Genomic DNA, 21,839 nt, shown 5'->3' on the forward strand with positions numbered 1-21,839 from the left:
AAGCATTGGGCAATATAGTAATTTTTTTTCTCTTTGCTGAGATTTTATTCTATATTTCCATATTCCATATTCTATATTTCTTGGCCTTACATATGCAAGAAAGGCCTAAGAGTAGACTGGCTTTCATGACAAACAAATAATTCCTTGGAAGAAAATAAGATTTTGGCAAGTTGTGCATCTTGGTTTTCTAATTTCCCTGGCATGATGCCGTTCTTGTCAGTGGCTTTTCTGACTCCCATGAGGCAAGGACACAGCTGCTTTCCTTGAGCCACACATTTTGGAGAGGATTAGTAAACTTCTTGCTGTCAGCCTGTCTGCAGCACAGCAGTGTTACTCATCAGTTCTGCTGGAGAGACACTTTGGTTTTAAAGACACAAAATGCATGAACACTTTCACAGCAAGGTCCTAAGAGGGGTCAGAGAAATCAAACTGATTGGCTAAAACGAAGCAAAGGAACTACGTGCCCTCATTTGCCTTTTAAAATCAGCACCTTATACAACCAGCTCTTCAGGAAAATAACCAGACTGGAGGGGTAAACGAGGCATTTCTTTATTCTCAGTCTGAAACCTGGATCTGAACAACACACTTGAGGATCCCAGAGTGTTTGGGAACGTTTGGATTGACAGTCACAGGAAGCAATTAAAGCTCTGTATGTTTTTTAAAAATGTCATTGACTAATCACATTGATTCGAACACTGGGGTGTAGCACTTGCTCACAGGAGCACCAGTCACTTCAATTCAGCTGCACTTCTGATTCTGCCAATGTTAAATAACAATTACTCCCAGCTGAGTGTTCCTAACTAGGATTTACAGCTTAATACAGGACAGCAGTGAGTGGCTGCCATTGAAGGCCGGGGACCAGGTCTGAAGGTTGCAGAAGTTCCTTCCCTGTCTGTAGTTATATGATGCATAAAATACAAATCCAAGGATTCTGCAAGTGATTATTGTTTGTATTGCTCACATACAGTGTAATATACATTTATTGTCTTTTATAGCTATCCAAGTCAAACAAAGCTTGGTTCCTTTGCTGTTAGCTGTGGCAAGAAGTTGACTGCCCTCACTTAACAAGGGAGTAAAAGTATTAGGACTGACAATGAGAGTGGTTTTGGTTGTTTTTAGATGAAATCTAATCTATGAACTGCAAACCTAGTTTGTAAATATCCAAACTAAACCAGAAGCAGAGGCAATCAATTTTGTTCTCTTAAATTTTTCAAAAACCCAATATGTAGGTTGTTTGGGTGTGGGGTTTTTTGGGGGTTGGTTGTTTGTTTGGGTTTTGTTATTTTTTTTTTTTTTTTAACCTTTAGTTAGCAGAAACTAAAGATAGAGACATTCGTATTCTGTGAATTCATTCACCAATTACCAATCAACATATTCCTCTTGTTCATTCCATAATCTAAGAGCTTTGATGCCAAGTTGCAACAAATCCATGGCTAGCTTTGACAGTGATACTGCACATGAACAGTTTCTGATGCGATAAATAGCTTCACTAACTGGAAAACAAACTAAAGTATCTACTTCAAAGTGTGTCCATCCCATGGAATTTAGGAAGAACTCCTGGAAAGCCCAAACAACGCACACTGAGATTTGTGGGATTATTCATCTATTTCAAGTGAGGCAAGTACTAATGTGAGCTGCAGCTTGTATCCTAATAGAAGTGATGCATACATTTATAATATCCTGACTCTTATTCAATACAAGCTCTGAACAGCTTATAGGAATATCCTATGGACATTCATAGCCTGTATCCTCTCCACATGCTTACAGGAAATCAATCTTCAGAAACTGTGTCAAGGGAATTATTAAATAACCTACAATGAATTTCAGTGTGCTTTGCCAACCTGAACTCTTCCCTTCAACCTAAACATCCTTTAGACTATTTTTTATAATCTTGAGCTGTTTTTTAAATCTTTATTAAAAACTAGAGCAATATACTATTGTGCAACCTCTCCTGCATTCTTTCTTTACTTGCCGATTAATTAATGGAATTAAATGCACCTTATTTCTGGCAGAATTCCTTTTTACTGCTTTGTTAGTAATAACTAAATTTTGAAGCTTCAGCCCTTCTGACTTTATATACTCATGCTAGTATTTTTACTTGCTTTGAGCCAGAAAGCTTTATTCTCACTTTTTATATGATTCCCCACCAAATCTCAAACCAGTTACTGAGACATTTTTCCCTGCTGCTTTTTCTCCACCTTTGAGTTAATACATTTTTTCAGTCACAGTCAATGCTTAGCCAAATTTTACCCAACAAATGAGCAGTTCTCCATTCTTTACTGGTTGCAGTTCCTCTTGCACAACTGTAAAGTTCTGAATTCTAAAATAAATACATTTACTTTCTTTCAGGGTTGTAACTTTATTTGCCATAATTTCAATGAGTCTCACCTTCTTGTGGAAAGACTTCCCCCATTAGACTAGGTCCTCTAGAGAGTACCCTGTCCTGGTCTTTGTGTGCTGAAGGCTGCTCTTTGAATGCCACTGTTATTATTATTAGAATAAGAGACACCATCACTTTGTGATTATTTTATCCAGATCACTCAAAAAAAAATCAACACAGATACCACAATTTCATTGGAAATAACAGAACTGCAAGAAGTTTTAACTCAGTGGTGCACAATGTATGTTTTGCTATTACAAAACTGCACTCTGGTTGGTTGAAAGTCCTACAACTGCAGCAACTTAAAAGCTGCTTAACAGAACGTCACAAGTAGCATTTTTGTTCTTCTTACACACCTCGTGCTAGCAAACCTCTGCTCACACGGCAAACCTATTAGTTTGAAAGAGGAAGTGGTAAACAGGTTGTACAAAACTGTCTTTTTTTTGTCTATTGGCAGCCTGCACTTTCAAGGGAGTGGCTTTTTTCACATCATTTCAGTTTTTCAGTAGACTGATTTAGAGTTATGCCACCATCTGCCTCCCATTTGTCTACCTCTTCCTGTAACTCATCCTCCAGCTCATAGTTCGACACTGATTCAGTGTTATCATCCCAGTAATCAGCTTCGTGTCTGTCGAGTAAGTATTTCTGTGGTGTAATGTCATCATCAGGATGATTCCTTGTTTTCTTCTTTTTTATTTTCTTTTGAATCTTAGAAAGCTGCTGCTCATGCTCTTCTGTCCAGGCAATGCTTTGTATATCTCTTGAGACTTTCAGTCTTTTGTAGTCCATTATCTGCTTATTCAGCAGCTCATGATCAATGCCAAAGAGATTAGACCGCATGGGTGAATCTGAAGATTGAGTTGCTGAAGAGAAAAGTTCACTGTGGAAAGGAAAATAAACATTGTGGGGTTTTTTTCCTGTGTATATTTTATGGAGAAATGCTAATTTTGACAACTTGAGTAACACGGAAATAAACTGCAGTTTTCAGTTTGACTTTATTAGCGCACTGTGTTCAGCATTGTACTCCCTATTGTTAAGAAGGAAGAGATACCACTATTCTTCGAGTCCAAGGACAGCCTGTGTCAACAGATTCAATGAGAGGAAGCCAATAAAGCAACTACATTCCAGATGAAACTGCCTGTTTCTGGGAAAAGGTGTGTGCAGGTAACAGAGTGAGCACTACACCTGGGAGCCCCAAGGACATCAGACTTCTCCCAGCTCTGCCAAGAAGCAAGAAGCAGCAGCCTGTGCCCAGAACACATCAGACAGGCATATGAACGACAGCATATTGCACCTTAAGCTGGACTTAAGTATTTCCACTAGACACAAGCAGAGAAAGATGTTAGGTGCTCTGTGGGGAAAGTCTGTCACAACAGTGATTTCCCCCAGGAAGCTACTTCTGATTTGCACCTAATTAAGAGTCTTGTGAGACATTAAAGCACAAAAGGCATTTCCAGCAACAGACTGCAGCACACAAGTGCAAGGCTGTTGACTTCGAGAGCACCCAGTCCACAGAATCACTACTCCAATAGATTGTTCAGCCCTATCCCTCAAAAGCCAAAAATCTCTCACAGAAAAATGCTAAATTAACTTATGGAGATTAATCAGTAAACTTGTGCTCGTGTGTGACAATCCAAACATATATCACAAAAAAGCAACCAAGTAGAGGAACACTGGTAAATGTAAAGTTTTTATCTTCTTGAGGAAACTACCAGCAAGAAACATATATTACTACTGCAAAGCATTTTCTTTTTTAATTATCACAAACACATTGAGTTGTGAATTCCCAGAAATTCTAAAATGTTTCCCTCATAAAAGTCTGCAAGTAACAAGTCTGATGACTACATCACTCAGAGTATAGACATCAAACAGCTGATTTCTAAGACTGTGGTCCGGTATCACTTTATGGGTTAGCTGCCTCTGGAAGCATATACACCATGCTGTTACAAGCAACAATTCAGTCATTCTCCACAGCTTAACAGAGGTCCAAATAGACTTTCCCTGTCCATATTTGCAAATCTGTGGTCTGCAGCAAGGTACCTGTGCACAAGAACCAACAACAAAATAGCCTACAAAAATGTGTCTGCACTAAAACATGAAAGTAAACCAGAGCATATATAAGAAGAAATATTTTCCCTTAATTTAAATAAATGGGTGCAACATTGGTAAAGAAAGCTTAGGCCACAAAATAAAATGCTGTCCTCTACATTTAAGTTCTGAGATGACAACATATTAGTTTTTTTTCCTAGGCTATTCTGTAGCCTCTTCTGTTAACAAAAGGGCCCAACTAATCTCTTTAAAAGCCGAGGTGCCTTTTCAGTAATGTCTTCCAAAATGTCTATCTCTTCTACTTTCTATTTCCTCATAAAACCATTTGCTGAACTCTGAGATAACAACAACATACATATCTAATTAAAATATGCTTTCTGTCATGTCAAATAGTACTCAATTTAAGTTGGCCAACAGAGTCGAAAACACTTGTACAATTCTGATTCAAAAAACCCACCTGGAATCATTCTGAAATAATGTTTCTACTTCTTCTGGAGGTCCAAAATCAGCAATTGACAGTAATTCCTCAATCTATAAACACATGGACACAATACATATTAAAGGCACTGTATTAAATTTCCTTTGTCCACACCTACACAAGAAACAGACAAATATCAAACAGGAAATATTTTATTTTCTACATATTTGGAATACTTAGCAAAACCATTTCAAAATAGCCTTTTCCTCCACTTACATGGAACTTTTACTTCTTGCCTGGGAAGCTTGTGTCAAATAGCATATGTGATCCAGGGATTACTACAAAATTTTTTTGCCTAATGTACATTCTGAACAGTTGGCTAAGTATTGTGTGACATACATAATTTTTGTTTTACTTGGCTTTACTTAAGTCTTGCAAATACTTTTTCTTAACATCCTTACACTGGAATTTTTTTCACTTCTTCCCCTTTGCAAGTTTGTATTTCTACTGCATGTTACTATTGAGTTCCCAACTCCCTTTTAGCATGGCACCTAACTAGTAAATGCTACAAATCTAGTATATCCAATGCTTATAGACTATACCTAATTGTGAAAGTTTTATCTTATTTGAAATTTTTACTCCTACTTTTCTTTACATTACTTCCCTTTGAATTCTACGTATTATTCTAGGAGGTAAATTGGATAGTACTTCTTCATCTTCCAATACTTAAAAATCAGGTTCAGCTGTGTTATTTCAAGCTCTGTTATTCCAATCTGTGTATTACATAAATCTGATGATCTGCAATGTATGAAAATATCCAGCTGAGTGCTTCCCAGCGCTATTCACTGACAGAAGCTATTTATGGAGGGTTTTTACTTGTCTCGTGTGGTTAATTTTCTTGGTGCCTATGAACTGAACTTGAAGGTAACCCAGGGGTTTTCTTCTTCAAAAAGAGCACGTGGTCATTTAATAAAGTTTCAGAAACTGTGATTAATGGAACATGTTCCACAATAACAGACCTGAAAGGTAGGACCTGCAGGAATAAGTATTTGTAGTTCCATCTAGGTATGTTAATAAAGGAGTAACAGTAATGACAAGGTGCTTCCATAATCACTTGTTACTTCTTGTGTAGAATTTCTTGTGTTGATTTGGGGCAGTGTAATAACTAATATTAAGAAATTTCAGAAGTGTTTAGTTTATTTCTATTCTTGTGCTTTTTGTTGATGCTAGTACAGGTGAAAAACATTTGCACTGTGGATCAGCATATTGGCATGAAACTCAGAATTGTGACCACAGAAAGTTCAAGCAATTCACTGCACTTCTAGAGAGTCTGAAATTCTTGTCAGCCCTTCCAGCTCTGCTAATACATACCACATGAGCCCATAAGTCATTAACAGTAATCGACTATAATAGCAACACATCAAGAATAAGGCACTTCAGGACACCTGAGTCAAAGATTACAATTACCTCTTTTATGGCTGCAGCTTCTTTGTCTTTTACAAATACTATTGGGGGTACATTTCCTAGAATCTGCTGACTCGTCAGGAGATACCTGGCAAAAACACAGCATTCACCAGTGTGAGTAACAATACAGCACCTCCAGGACAGATAAAATATGTTAAAGTAGCTCCAGCAGTACTGCAAATCTAAGGATATGGTTTGCAAAACTTAGCCTGATGGGTATCCACTCAGGTTAGCGCTGAGCAATACGTCACTGTGGAATCCCAATTCTGAATGTGCAATAATACAAAAACTACTAGCTGCAGATCCCACTGAGTATTAATTATATTAGATTTGTCTCCTATATACACGGGGTGGCTCAGGTCCTTCCCCACTTCCTTTGGCTTCCTTATCCCCATCATAGGAGTGAGAGCAGTGGGGGATGGAGCCTTTGCAGCAGGGTGAGTCCTACATGCTATCTGCAGGAGGGACTGACAGGGCTCCCCTTGTCTTCTTCCCAGCCAACAACATTCCTTCTCAAAAAGTGGAAGCTGTTGGGAATAGAAGAGTGCATTGTGCTGTAGAAGGAATTACACAGCATTAGGGAAATGGGGAAAGGAAATGGCTCTACAAGGATGCTTCAGTGCCACCTTCCCCATGGAGAGAAGTCCTGATCCTTCAACACACTGGCTGGACAGCAGAGGGTAAGCCAAGGAAAGAGGGAGAGAAAAAAAATCTCTATGATAACCTGAAAACTCACTGGATCCATTACCAAAAATGTTTAAAAGCATCACAACACAAGGTAGCATCCCGCCATTTATTTTTTGTATCAGAAATACTTGTAATTGTCAGTCCTCTTGTGCAACATCATATTCTGGCCTACCGCCATGCACAGCATATCCATCACTAGTACAATGAAGTGTCACTTCAGCCAAATTCCTCTTTCTTCCTGTTCAGTCCAGTCCAATCCTAAGAGAGTACAGAAGCCAAATATGCCAGCTGCGCTCCAGCAGAACACACAGCTGGTCTGACATGGGCATCCTTCCCTGTGAGGTTCATCACAGAAGATGCTCTGATTCTAAATATCTAAAAACCTAAAGCATTTTAACAGGTCAGATACAGATTATCAGAAATACTTAAGATACAGTACTAGTACATGGCTATGAACTTATGAAGTGGTCTGTTTATCACATCGCAATACCGTATACGCGGAGCACTCTTCTGCAGTACGCTTTCAACATAACTTTCTTCCTCCATAGTAGCAGCAGGATTCCAGTATATACGACATGCTGAAAAGTTTGATGCCAAGGACACCTGCAAGAAGACAAAAGTTTATTTAAAATTAGATATATATACACCATATACAACAAGGTCTCTAATTCATATAATGACCCAAACTGGATATGTAAATTCTTAGGAGAATCTGTTCATCCATCTCTGCTCTTCAGAACCAAAATTACACGGTGCCTTTATAGAAGTTGAGTTTAACACCAAATAAGATTTACATTCCATAACTGAAAGGACTTTTTTGATTTCAGCAAGTCAGTGCCTGATCTCCCCTTCAACTGTAATTAAATGGAGGAGAAGTCTGTCAGCATCTGTACGTTACTGACAGTGCTACATTTCATCAATGTGATGGTGCTACCATCATGAAAAGTCCAGAATAACAATTTACAGCATGCTGTTTGGAAAGTATAAGTTTCCGCTAAAGAAGGACCTGTGACACTGCCTGGTTTGCTGTCACCCAGAGTTTGGTTTTGATATTGACAGAAAAAAGAACGCCCTTCATGCCACTGTAAGAGTCCCTCCAGGTCTAAAGCCTGCTGGGCACCTCCTGTGCCTGAACCTCTGGCTCACTAACAGGTAATATCCATAGCTGTAATGTATGCAATTGAAAACACACAGTGTGCAGGTGATGAAGCACACGAGTTAGACTATCTTCCTGAAGAATAAACTTCTGAAATACAAATTGGATTCTGAAAGACTTCACTAACTGTTACGCATCACATCTAGCAGCACCTTAAAGAACAGTTTCTCACTAGGAGGGTACACTCTGCAAACTTCTAATAACCTCTCTGGCTCAAATGAAGGAAAGAGCTAAGGAAGAGGGAGGAGAAAGTATAAACTACTCATTGGAAGGCACAGTTCAGAGGTCATCTAGTCCAGAAACCAACAGATGCCTATAGACATCAGCAGGAAAAGACAACTCCATCAGAGTACTCCCAGGAGTGAACACTGCATCAAGAGTCTGCTGTTGACAGTGCTACTCTTTCCTAGGCCAGAATGCACTGTCCCCAAAAACCAAAGCAGATACTGATTTTTGCACTAGCAAATAACTCCTTTCTCACAAAACCTGCCACTCATTTAAAAAAACCACCATCCACTAACCAGCTGTTTCTAACGCAGGATCAACCCTTCCTATCTCCCATGCTGAGTCTAATGTAAGCACCTAACCAACCCTATCTGATGCAAGCCATTTCTTCATCACCACTTGAGTGATGTTATTGAGTGGATAAGAGTTTGATGTATCAAGCCTGAAGCATGATTTTTATCTGTATTATTATTATTATGTAATTTGAACTTTTGATACCTCCACTCCCCCCAAAAAAGAAAAATCTGATGGACTGCAGAAAGCCTACTAAAAGATTTATTTTGATAATGGAAGAAACTATATCAGACCAGAATCAGCTCCTAAGTAAATCAGGACTGAGTCTCAGCCACATCCCAGAACAGCACAAACACCAAGCACTAGACAGTTATAATAAAATGTGCACTGTATTTGAAAGAAGGCTGTTTCTCTCCTTCTTCCATTTATAAGCTATTTCATTTACAGAAACTTCTCCTGAAAGTGCTGTGGCCTGCCTACACCAGCCAGTATTTCTATGTGCAGACATGCCATCCAAGTTAGACAAAAAATCCTCAAAGCCCTAGAGAGAGAAAGAAAAAAAATACTGTATAAAGGATATTGCACATATGGAGCCAAAAGATTAATCTTGCTCATGTAATTTTAATCATTTGCCTGAAGACAGAATGAATTCAGCTGGCAAAATCACATTTCAATCATAAATTACAAACTCATTGTCACAGATGCAGCTATGAGGTGCATTTTTTTCCATATTTCTAACAAACAAAGATAAGTCCATCAAGCTGTTTTCATTTAATCTTAACAACAGCAATTGTAGAAGGAAAAACTACAGACAACTAAGAATGTAGAGACTGACTTAGTTCTGAATCAGAGCTTTAACATCCCTTTCAAACTCATGAATTACGACCACACTAGCTACAATTAAGTACAAATTCCAATTCTTTCTGGAAACTTGCTTGCCAACGCCATTTTCTAAGGCTTGCCCTTTTTTTGAAGTAAGCTTATGCCCCACTTAGGTCCTCTGCCTGTGTAATGATGATGGTGAGGGATACAAATAGGTATCAACTCTCACACAGCTGCACAAAGAAAAGACTCTTGGGAAGACAGGTTTACATTGGTAAAACGAGGGTCCTCCTTCTGAAAGGACAAGACAAATAGTGGCAAATAGTTTGAGTGACAGAAAAAAAAAAGCCATACCAGGATAATTACCGTTTAGTTGGCCTAAGTTGCATTTGTATTATAGTGTCAAAGGTTTACTGAGCCACATACAACAGTGGCAAAGTTCTCTTAGCACACCAGGTGAATCCAGTGCCTCATCTTGCTATGTTGTGCCACATCAGCCACAATGCAGCAAAACTCCTCTTGCGTACAACACCAGGGGAGCTCCTTTGGGGCACCACGCTGACCTCAGGGCACAGTCAGAGGTGCTCAACACAAGCTGTAGCTTTGGCACTTGCCTTGCAGATTTCCAGCTTGAGATCATAAAGTTCTTGATTAACTTCACAGGTACTCATCATCTCTGTCACAGCTTTATGGATAAGACCATTTAAGACTCTGCAGCGTATGTTATCTTCCTTCCTAGTTTTTGTCTGGTCATCTTTCAGTACAGAGGCCATCTTGGTTGGTTTATACATCTAAAAAAAAAAACCCCAAAGCCACAAACAAAAACAAACAAACGCCAAACAAAAACAAACCAAAAAAACCACAAAACACACACACAAAAACATTAATCAGTAGTTACAAACTTGTATTAGGCAATTATGTACAGTTTTGTGCACTCCACTAAGTATGCTCTTAGAATACCATTACTGGAGCTGTCAAGGCTTTGTATAGGTCTTATGTATCAGGTGTTTCAACAAAGAATATTTCTGTTCACAAAATCTTTCACCTTCATGTATTACAGTGAAGGTTTCTTAGTTTATTATTTTGTAGCAAGTTACAAGTCCATTATTTTGTAGCAAGTTTTCTAAAATACAGCATGTATTAACTAGAAAGCATTGCTTGTAGGAAAAAAAATTGTTTTCCATAAAAGTAAAACTATGCTGGTATACAGAAACTTTAATCTGGATCAGTTCTCTACTATGGGCTCAAGAGCATGCAAGAGAGGTGCTGGTGTGGATGAAAGATGAGCATAGAAGAGGAAAAGGCTGTGGGGAGCAGAACAGCTTCTGACAGCAACCCTGGTATGTGATGGTGAAATTGGAGCCCTAGTGTTCATTCAGAAAATTCTGCTACTTCTGCACCAGAAAAATCTTTCCCTAAAGTTAGACACAATGGCAGAAGCACAAGCTTGTTCCTCCTGGCACAGCTAAACGCAACACCTCAGAAGCTTGCACTCACCATCTTAGATCCCAGGGTAGGGCTGTCATACCAAAACTTCTTTCTTTTGGAAAAAAAGAAAGGGAAATCAGCTTTATATTTCAGCAGCTCAGAGCAACAATGTGCTCCCCATGTAATTACAACACCACCCCCCTGAAGGCACAAGGACAACACGCAGGTTTTTATGCCCGCGAGGGGGTTTCCCCAGAGGGGTCACAGGCTGGGAGGCAGTGGGGGAGCAGCGCTCCCACCCACGGCTTTAGCTGCGCAGAGAGTGGGGAAAGAACGACCCTAATGTTTGGGTGTCACTTGGCGCAGCACTGAGGCGCCGGTACTGGAGCCCCACAGGCACTGGAGGCGCCGCTCGCAGGGCGACCCAGGCGGGGGTCGGCTCTCCCCGGGCCGCCGGGCCTACGGGGGCACTCCCAGCCCCGCACTCCTCGCACAGCTTCGCCAGCGCCTCGGCCCGGCCCCGGGTGGGGTTCCGTCGGCGGGGAACACGCTCGCCAGGCCGCAGGCAGCCCCGCACCGCCGAAGGGAGAACGGGCCCGCCGCCCGCCAGCTCGACCGGAGCCCCCGCACCTACTTGTTTTTGCGGAGCATTTTCTTCAGCAGGTTCCTGGTGCCGCCCAGGGCGGCGGAGCTGCGCAGCGCCCGGCACCAAGGCAGCACCACCACCGCCCGGGCGCCCCACATGCTGCCGCCGCGGTCCGGCTCGGCGCTGTGAACCCTCCCCACGGCGGCCGCCCGGCGGTGCCGGCTCCCCCTCGCGGCGCGGCGGCCGGAGGCGGCAGCGCCCCGGCGGTCACGGCGGTGCTTGTGGGCGGCCCTGCCGGACCGGACGGGAAGCGGGGGCAGAGCTGCCCCAGGCACAGGCGCAAGGGCGGACCCGCGGGGCTGGGGGGCAGCTCGTACACAGACACGGCCTCCTCCCGCGCAGGCAAACGCGGGCACGGGCTCTGTTAGCTGGCGGGTTATCTTGGAAGTGAAAATAAACACAGTTGCTGCCTTCCCATGAAAAGGCCGCCCCTGCAAAGGCCTTGCAAGCTGTTCCCCAAGGACAAGCGCTGCTGCCGGGGCGGCAGGAGCAGCCGTGCGGACACGCTGACTGTGCTCTGCTCGGCCATGCGGTTCGGCGGCGGCACTAGAGCACGACGCAAATGTCCTTCGGTTTGGTGGTGTGCCGATGGGCCGTTTTAAGAGCGTGCAAGAAAAATAAAGTACACCAACACAAGACTATGGACCAGTTCTGGGCCCATCAGTTCAGGAAGGACAGGGAACTGCTGGAGAGAGTCCCGTGCACAGCAACGAAGATGATTAAAGGAGTGGAGCATCTCCCTTATGAAGAAAGGCTGAGGGAGCTGGGTCTCTTTAGCCTGGAGAAGACTGAGGGATGACCTCACTACTGTTTATAAATATATAAAGGGTGAGTGTCATGAGGATGGAGCCAGACTCTTCTCGGTGACAACCAATGATAGGACAAGGGGCAATGGATACAAACTGGAACACAGGAGGTTTCACTTAAATATGAGAAGAAACTTCTCGGTGAGAGTAACAGAACACTGGAACAGGCTGCCCAGGGAGGCTGTGGAGTCTCCTTCTCTGGAGACATTGAAAACCCACCTGGACACCTTCCTGTGTAACCTCATCCAGTTGTTCCTGCTCTGGCAGGGGCATTAGACTAGATGATCTTTTGAGGTCCTTTCCAATCCCTAACATTCTGTGATTATGTGTGATTATGTGACTCATGAGTTTTTCATTGAAGTTCATGACAAAACACCGCAGTTTTCCACACAGAATCACTTTTAGTGATCAATGCATTACACATGTTATCCGTATAACAGACATGGGATCATGACACGAAGAGTGGTCAAATTACCGTTTCCTCACATCAGGATAAACACTAAAGGCATCCACATTAAATGCAGGTGGCTTTAGAGTAATACTTCATTAGGGATAGGAAGACCTCTAAGACCGGCTTCTATGCTTTCCGTCATGTTCTCCATCATAAGGCGACGTGTCTTTTTGGTGGCACTTGCCATGTGAGGAGTTATTATAACATTCTTCATCTTTAACAAAGGGTGATCCCTGGGAAAGGAAAAGAAATACTGAGCTTGTCACTCACTGAGCTTTCATCTTTTACTCTGTCACTTGAAAGTAGCCAGGGAAGTATTTAAATAATAATTAAAAACTAATTGCATCACCCAAGCATACTCAGAGGAGTTCAAAATGCTGCTTAGCTTGTGCGTTTTTTTATGCAACAATCCTCCAAATGAGTCAGTGTAAATTTTGTTTGGCTAGGAGGGAAGGATTTGGGACATGGTTTCAGAAGGACTAGTGCACATACACCATGTACTCTCAGTAACAAAAATGATGTAACTTCCCACATGCTTACAAACTTGCACTTAGTCTAAACCATGCACATACACTTATTTGTATTTAACTTAAATACATGTCCTACCTTGGCAAAGGTTCGGGATGTGTCACATCCAGAGCAGCTGCCTTAATAACTTTGTTTTGAAGGGCTTCCACCAAAGCATCCTGATCCACAACCAGACCTAGGGTACAGTAAGAAGGACACTATTATTTTCATATTCTGTATTGTGCTCTCACCATCATTTTGGGCACGGTGGTCAGGCAAACAGCAGGGCTAGCAATGTTCACAAAGCAGATGCAGCAGCAGAGAGAAGGTGCTGAAGTGGGAGGAGGAAGCTTGGGTACCTGCGTTGGAGCTGGACAGTCAGGACTTTTAAAAGGAAATATGTAGTGTCAGACTTCAGGGTGGGCTGTGCCGCCCTGATGTATGTTAGCAACAACACTGCACTAAATAAATAAAAAGCTAAAGTAGGAGATTATACATGGGATTCTAACACTCAAGCTCACTAACATTTTAGAGACCTACTTGCTCATAATTATGGAAATGCTTGAATGTTTTGCTGATACATGACCACAGACATCTACATAATCTAGTAATCAGAGAATTTACTAAAAATTTCAGAGTGGCAGACCCTGTATTAGGGTTGAGTTTTCCCAGGACTTTTTATGCCAGCAAACCATAATACAATTTTATTTGTTCTGCACCTTACCTCTGCTGATATTAATGAGAGTAGCTGTGGGTTTCATCAGCTCCAGCTCCCTCTTCCCAATCAGTTTGTGCGTCTGTGGAGTTAGGCTCACAGAAAGCAACACAAAATCTGACTGCTGGAGCAAATCATCTATCTTCTTACAGAAAATAGCTCCAACAGCACTTTCTTCTTCCTTGTTTCTGAGGGGAAAAATCCAAAATTAAACTCCAGTAGTAACTACAAAAAGTTCAAATCACCATTAGAGAAATGGTTTCTTAATTGTTTTCTTCACTCCATAGTGCAAAGCAGTTAGCCAGTTATCTCACTGAAACTCAGTAAAGAAAATGTTGAGCTGTATCCCACAGTGCCAAGTGCACTGTACACAAATGTGCAATACCATACCTGTATGGGGGATGAAAAGTAAGAAGTGAGCATCATGTATATACACTGAATAAATAATACAATAAATGCATTTGTGTCACAGCCTCTGGTTGTAATGGGGATTCTTTTCCAATCCAAAAGCAAGACTGATGTTTGACATGAATTCCCTTCCCTGTGAAAAGTAACTCATCTGAAAATTACTGAGGAAACACAGAAGACAGGGCTGGGGTCAAATGTTCAGAAAATTTTGCCACCAGCAGTCTGCTCACTCTGTGCATCAGCACTGGTTCATGGAAACCACACGCTGCAGGACCTCTGGTGCATTCCATCCATGCAAGGACAAGACTGGGCCATGTACTGCCCAGCTCCCATCAGATTCCCACAAAAGAAAAGGATTGGATGGGCGTGATGGGAGTCATGGCATATGTGAAGGGCACATACATCTCATCTAGAAGAGAGCAAACAGTCTCACAAGTCTGGCTTTGCATTGTCAGCTGGGTCTGACACACCTAAGTCACAGGAGTTATGTCCTCCCTGACCATTTATCCTGTCATCAGTCTACGGCAATGTCACCAATATGACAGGAATGCCCAGGGAGCCATGACTCACAGGGAGACCAGTGAGATGTATTCCTCCCATTTTTTCCTTTGTTTCTGTACAAACTGGGAAATGAATGACTATCTTGAAGCAAGTCTATGTACTTTTCCACTTGAAGAGCCAATAATAAGGCAGTGACTTACGGTCATTGCCCTGAGGGCACCACCAGCCCTGGTTGTCCCTGGCCAGCCCCCCAGGGCTTCCCCACATCCCAAAGCACCATGGCAGCTCCCCTCAGGGCCACTAGCCCCTGCCCCAGCAATGCCGGGCTCCAGCTCCCTCCAGCCCTGGCCTGGCTTCCACCCTGCTCTATCACCATGAGCTCACCTGATGATTTGGACTTTTGGGTGAGTCTGGCCACAATCTGTGGCCCTCACTGCTTGCTGGCACAATATTTAGTAACAATAGTGCAGAGAGCACATTGTCCGATCCTAACATGGAGAGAACAGGAGTTGAGTTTGAAAGTGAAAGGTACAAATAATGTTTAAAAGCAGTTACAAAACAGACTTTCCAGCTTTACCTCTGATTCCTGTTGTGGTACAAGATCTTCATTTCAAAGGCTTTGGCTCTCTCAGCCACTTTGTAGCCAATGGTGCCCATTCCCACAATTCCCAAGGTTGCTCCAGAAACCTCAGCCCCCAGCCAGTCAGCAGGGAAATACTCTCTGTTGGGTGAGATTGCCATCTGATAGCCTTGCAGGAGGGAAAACAGGGAAAAATGTCATGTAAAGGATGTCCTGGCGTATGGTTACTTTTTTCCCACTTTTTATCATAAGGCAGGAGCAGTAACATGATGTTGTTGTGTTTCTAGACAAGAAGTGAATAGTGCTGCACTGCCAACATGACTTCTGACATTGATCTCTTGCTTAGGATAGAAACATATCCAGCCCCTCTTCAGCAGACAAGGTAAGACCAAAGCAGCAGCCTCCCTTCAATGTACATCACATGCCTGCCCATTATCTCTCTCTGCCTGCAGTACAGATTGTTGTATCACTGAAATGCACCTCAGTACACAGCTTCTTACTCATGGTGGTTCCTCAGCAGAGCTAATGAAACTGACAGTGACATGGATGTCACCTACATTGCAAATACCAAATAGTGCAACTGATGATCTGTTGCGGTATCATCAAGACTTTCAGCAAGGCCAAAATATGCTTCACAGCTATCTTGAGGGTACACCAAAGTTGGCACAGAAAAGAAACACAGGCCATGGTGGACAGACTTCTGGACAGCTTGTTCATAATGGACTTAGATATGTGTCAGCTTGGCAAAGGTTTCAAACCTCCTTGAAAATATCTCCTTTTATTCCCGTTTTACCAAAACCTGAAAAGCAAGACTGCAGTGAACAAGTAGAATGATTAAGTGGCTATAGGCTGAGGGGGAAGAGGCCTGAATTTAGGGCTGCCTGAAGAAGGAACACAAATACCTTACTGATAAACCTGTTTGAAAATGGTTTGTACTCTATGCAAGTTACTGTCAACATGACAGATTTGTCTTAACTTTTCCTCATCCCTGTATTTTCCTGTATTCTTACTTTTAAACTTACCTTTGCAGCAGCACACACTTTCTAACTGTATGTTTTGAAGGGTCACCTTTTCTATAAAAAGACTGAGAGCATTTCAGCTATTACCTTCCACAAGCCTCCTGGAAGATGCCAGCATCAAAGTCATCCCAAAGTCTGCAGTGTCAGTGGAAACAGCAAATGGAGTGTTGGACACTTTCACACCATAGCTGGAGAGGAGTTTCAGGTCCAAGTGATCTATTCCCACTCCAGAGCTTGCAACTATCTTCAAGTTAGGCAAGCTCTGTAGCAGCCCTTCATTAATAACTGGTTTGTGATACCACATATAAATAGCTCTGATCTTTTCACTGAGAAATTTCTTGTTTTCAAGATATTCTTTCATGGTGCTGAGTTGAAAATGTTTCTTCAGAAATTCAACATGGTCTTCAAATACTCCATGCTTCCCTCCAATACTGTCAATGAGCACATAAGGCAGTTCCTGACCCTCCATGCCCTACAAAAGCAATGAGAAACCAAAAGGACATATCTTTAAGTGACACATAATACCTTTTCTTAAAAAAAAAAAACCAGGGATTGGATCCATTACACACTATTTTCCTACTTGATGACAGAGTTGGCTGAAGATATTCACTCCCACATGCAGAACTCTTTTTGTGTCCTTCCTATGTCATTAAGAAGGATGTTCAAGTTTCATATAGTCTTGTTAGTAAGACAAGAAAACATTGTTTCTGGCATACCAGCTATGCTAACACTTAAAGAGTTACTTCAATTCAGTATTCAATATTTAAAGGCAAAGTCTTGATTTAAGAATGTGATCATGTGAGTGGTGTCTTTTAGTCCCCAAGTTCTGCTTTTGCTACCTAGACAGCCGTATTAAGTAATGAGCATGAATGAGATTATCTCAGGAAAGGTATTGTTTAATATAACAGGGCTGTAATGTGTCAACTATGGACTTTGGAGTTACCAACCTACTTTCTGCACATAACTTTACCCCCTTTTTTCCTTGGTGTTCTTCAGCGTCCTGATAACTCTTCGCACTGCCGACTCAGTAATGAATCAAGTCTGTTATTTCAGGTTAAAGAAAAGAGACCCACATGCTCCTCACACCCACTCAGGAAACACAGCCAGAGGTACAGAAAAGACAAATGCATATTGGGCCTGACACCAGCTGGCAGTACTTTTTTCCTGGCTGAGCGCAGACAGGATCCCCAGCTCCAGGGCTGCTGGAATAAAGCACCACTGCTTAGCAGGACCCGCGCTCCCCTCTCCTCCCCCAAATCTCCAGCCGCTCGAGCGCGGTATCAGCGCTGCTTTGCCAGGCTTAGGCCCTGCTGAGCCCTTTCTGAAGGCGTTTATAGTTCCCGGCGAGCCTGCAGGTGGGACTGTAGAGAGGAAGGAGCTGGACAGGCGGCCGCAGGACGCGCCCCGGCCGTGAAGGACGGCAGGGAACGGGCGAGCTGCTCTCTCGGTCCCGCTGTCGGCCAGGGCGGGCCGTCGGGTGGAGCGCGGAGACCCTCAGGAGATCTCCGTGCCCCGCACGCCCGCTCCTACCGACGGTACTGCCGACCGCTCTTTTCAGTCAGGGCTGCGACGGGGGAACGGCGGCCACCATCCGGCAGCGGCGCATCCGGTGCCCTGGGCCAGGGGTTTCGCGGCGCCGCACGCAGCACTCACCCGCTCCGGCCCTGCTCGCTGCCACCGCGCCCCAGCCGGGCCGTGGGAGGGTGAGGGTTTAGGCGAGGGTTTAGGCGAGGGTTTAGGCAAGGGTTTAGGCGAGGGCGGAGCGCGGCCGCCCCACGCTGGCACCGCGCCGGCCACCCATGCGGAGGCTGCCCGGTCGGCCGCCCGCAAACCTGCTGCCGCGGGCCGGCGGCTGCTGGGAAGGGGCGGAAGAGGAGGTGCTGGGGCGGCAGGCGGTCTGCCCCGAACTCCTGGGGGAGCCGAAACAGAGCAACAGGTGTTCACAAATGAGTGTGTGTTTTTTAATGGCCTGGTGTCTCTGTTGGTCCGGACAGGTGCTCAGTCTCTTATCCCTGCTACGGGCAGTCCTGTGCCTATCCCACCTGAGACACGCGTGAAAATTTTCCAGACACGTTTCCTTGGTCTGTAAACCCCCGGTGACGGAGGTGGCCAAGTACAGATAGTACAGATCCAGTACCCTGTTCACTAAAGCTGTGCTGGAGCCACCCCCTTGCTGTGCAGGAGTTAAGCAGCCATGCGCAGGGTGCCGGGAAACACGGATGCTGTTGTGGGCACCACGGGTCTCTCTCCTTCCATGCTACGAAAAATCAGCAATTGCACATTGCTGTATCTCTCCTAACCGCTGGATCTCTCCTGATCGCTGCACTGCTTTGCAGAAGAACAGATTACAGACTCGTGTCCTCTTGGATTCTTCCAAACACATTTTGGTATGCTGAACATTAAGGCAGTCAACACCAAATCCTCTATAAAATTACTAATGAAAAGATGAAGTGTAATAAAATGTTGCAATAATTATACAAAAACATAAATTGCTCTTGTTATCCTGGTGATGAATCTTGAGTATCATTTGCTTACATCGATTTCAAGTTCAGACTGTTAAACTTTAAAGCAAAAATTAATTAATTAGCAAGATGAAGTTAGAGCATATTAACTCGATTCTTAGTTAAGTCTACTTGAATTTTCTTCTAAAAAAAAAAAAAAGGCAACAAATCCTAAAATGCTTACTCATTCCCTGTTTCACATCACCTCCTTCCAAGTCTGCTGATAAGACATAATGGGTGATCTTTTAACCTACTGCTCACCTTACTATATCTGAGATCAAAGGTCCATTGTAAAGCTGCTCTCAAAGACACAAATCATTTTCACTATGAATTGAGGAAGGACGTCTGCCACATTTTACTAGTGAAGGTAAAAAAACAATTTTTGAATGACAACACAATAGTTTTTCCCTCTGTATATCAGATGGACAAATTTGAGTGAAAAAAAAATGAAGGAGCAATTAGTCAGAGGAGAAAAAAAAAACAGTCAAAGGAATGTTACTCTTTTTTAAGCAAAAATCCAGGACATACCTATCAAATGTCAAGAAAATGGATGTGTTATGGGATTAGATGTGGAGAGAATCACATGGCTTCAAAGCTTTTTTGTGTAACTTAAAGGCTGTTGGAGTGAGTCCAGAGGAGGGCCATGAAGATGATGAGAGAGCTGAAACACGTCTCCTATGAAGACAGGCTGAGACAGTTGGGCTTGTTCAGCCTGTTCAGTCTGGTGAAGAGAAGGCTCCAGAGAGACCTTCTAGCAGCCTACCAGTACCTAAAGGGGACCTGCAAGAAAGCTGGAGAGGGACTTTTTACACGGGCGTGTAGTGACAGGACAAGTGGTAATGGCTTTAAACTGAAAGAGGATAGATTTAGATCAGATATAAGGAAGAAATTATTCACCATGAGGGTGGTGAGGCCCTGGACCAGGTTGCCCAGAGAAGCTGTGGAAGCCCCATCCCTGGAAGTGTTCAAGGCCAGGCTGGATGAGGCTTTGAGCAACCTGGTCTAGTGGAAAGTGTCCCTGCACATGGCAGAGGGGTTGGAACGAGGTGATCGTTAAGGTCCCTTCCAACCAAAACCATTCTATGATCTGGTTTTCAAGTTGTGGTTCAGGAGCTGATACATACCTACAGGAGATACACCTCCATGTGAGATATATCTGTATATCAACATACATGACACAAGAGATCAGGAAGCCATTTATATTTTGAGTGATTGAAGAGCTGTTAGAACTACTACGACACGTCACAGAGTAGAGTGTGGGCAGCTACCAATCAACCATTACCGTAAGCTAAGTCTGTTTAAGGTAAAATGAGAGTTCTCTACCATGTTCTAAGCAGATTTAATTTGTAGAGTACCTTATAGACCTCCACGTAGTGTGTTAAGCTGAATTACAGAGTGTTGCAATGTGCTGTTAGTTTTCTATTATAGAAAGGGGTCTATTATACCAGCACAGTTCTCTGAAATTAATAGTGTCTGTGGGTATGGGAAGAGAAGTATTGCACAGTCTGTGAACTTCATTCCTGTTATTAAATATTGCCATTGTTGTCCGTGTAATAATGCAGAACAAGCTGATGCCTGAAGGGTTAGTAAGGTGCTTGAGTAATAATTGTTTCTTAGGATTAGACTTTTGAAGTATTGTGTTAGCCTGAAAGACTTTGGGTTTTGTTTGTTGGTCAAAATGTTCCAAATAAACCTGAATCAACCAAGTGAACTGTAATGGATCATCTCTTTGCTCATGTGGCCACTAAATTTTTTGATCCAGTTTTAGTAATCTGAAGATTGGCAGTTTTGTGTTTTCCAAGCACAATCTAAGTTGAATAGCAGAGATGTGAGACAGCATCTAGTAAACACAGGAAGGTTTCCTTAACTGTATGTCAGTTAATTTGATACTATTCAATAAATATTTATAGATTAAGAAAAGGTAGAAAACAAAGGGCAATTTTTTGCAATGTAGTTTGAAAAGAGAGGTAGGTGCTTCCTGAAGACATTTTTGGAAGCTGTTCTTCAAGTGATACTTTCCAGACTGTGGAATGCCAAGTCTTTAGGTGTTGTGGGTGAATTAAACCATCACTCCAATGACTCACAGGTATCCTGTTGTCTAGTGCTGCGTCTTCCTGTCTAAAGCAACACACCATCACGGAGGACTTCTGTAAGTAATCAGCCCAGATTCTTGAAATATCTGCAAAAGCAGAAGTAAAACTCCAAGCAAATGCCAAGCATATTCTGTTGTTTTACGTAGAAGTTAAATGAAATACTGTATCTGATTTTATGTTTGCAGCTGCATGTCTGGAGACAAGTTTGCATACGCAAAACCTTGTGTTTTTTTCAGTTTTAGGATATTGATGTAATAAAAGGTATTTTTTTCTGCTATTTTAGCTTCTTGTAGCTTTGTTTTCAGCTCTGTAATTTATTGCTTAGCCTATTATTTTGAAAGTATAAACTTACATTATTTTTATCAGGGTCATACAGGTGACATGAAAGGCATACTGGGTGCCTGTACCTCAGAGAACAGGGAGGTACATGGGACAGTCTTGAAGTTCTTGCCAGCCAACTTGCTGCTTCTGAAAAGCTGCAATGTCTTGTCTCCCTGAGCTGCAAAAGTTGGTAACATCATCATATGTTAAACTGGTGGATGGAAGTGTCTTTTGGCAAGCACCAGTGACCACCTCCTGCAAGAAAAAGGAAGCAGAAATGGCTCTGTAAAGATGCATGAGACCACAGGCAAAATCCTAGCTGCCCTTAATGGCAACTTTGGTATAAGTTTTACTGATAGATTAAATAT

General features: G+C 42.7%; 2 protein-coding genes across 2 annotated transcripts; both read right to left on the reverse strand.

The window, feature by feature from the left end:
• Window positions 1-533: 533 nt before the first annotated feature.
• On the reverse strand, window positions 534-11,735 carry RBFA (ribosome binding factor A). The gene is made up of 7 exons (XM_065832327.2): window positions 11,558-11,735; window positions 10,993-11,035; window positions 10,110-10,286; window positions 7,489-7,601; window positions 6,315-6,399; window positions 4,887-4,960; window positions 534-3,260 (listed from the first exon to the last, which is right to left on the reverse strand). Exons 1-7 carry the CDS (start codon window positions 11,665-11,667, stop codon window positions 2,870-2,872), a joined length of 993 nt encoding a protein of 330 aa, XP_065688399.1. The 5' UTR covers window positions 11,668-11,735; the 3' UTR covers window positions 534-2,869.
• Window positions 11,736-12,756: 1,021 nt separating this feature from the next.
• LOC136098358 (probable 2-ketogluconate reductase) lies at window positions 12,757-18,416 on the reverse strand. The gene is made up of 6 exons (XM_065831679.2): window positions 18,210-18,416; window positions 16,644-17,028; window positions 15,535-15,706; window positions 14,058-14,236; window positions 13,433-13,529; window positions 12,757-13,059 (listed from the first exon to the last, which is right to left on the reverse strand). The coding sequence occupies exons 2-6, from the start codon at window positions 17,023-17,025 to the stop codon at window positions 12,906-12,908; spliced, it is 984 nt and encodes a 327-aa protein (XP_065687751.1). The 5' UTR covers window positions 17,026-17,028; window positions 18,210-18,416; the 3' UTR covers window positions 12,757-12,905.
• Window positions 18,417-21,839: the final 3,423 nt, after the last annotated feature.

Source organism: Patagioenas fasciata, chromosome 2, assembly GCF_037038585.1.
Source record: "Patagioenas fasciata isolate bPatFas1 chromosome 2, bPatFas1.hap1, whole genome shotgun sequence".
Taxonomy (NCBI): domain Eukaryota; kingdom Metazoa; phylum Chordata; class Aves; order Columbiformes; family Columbidae; genus Patagioenas; species Patagioenas fasciata.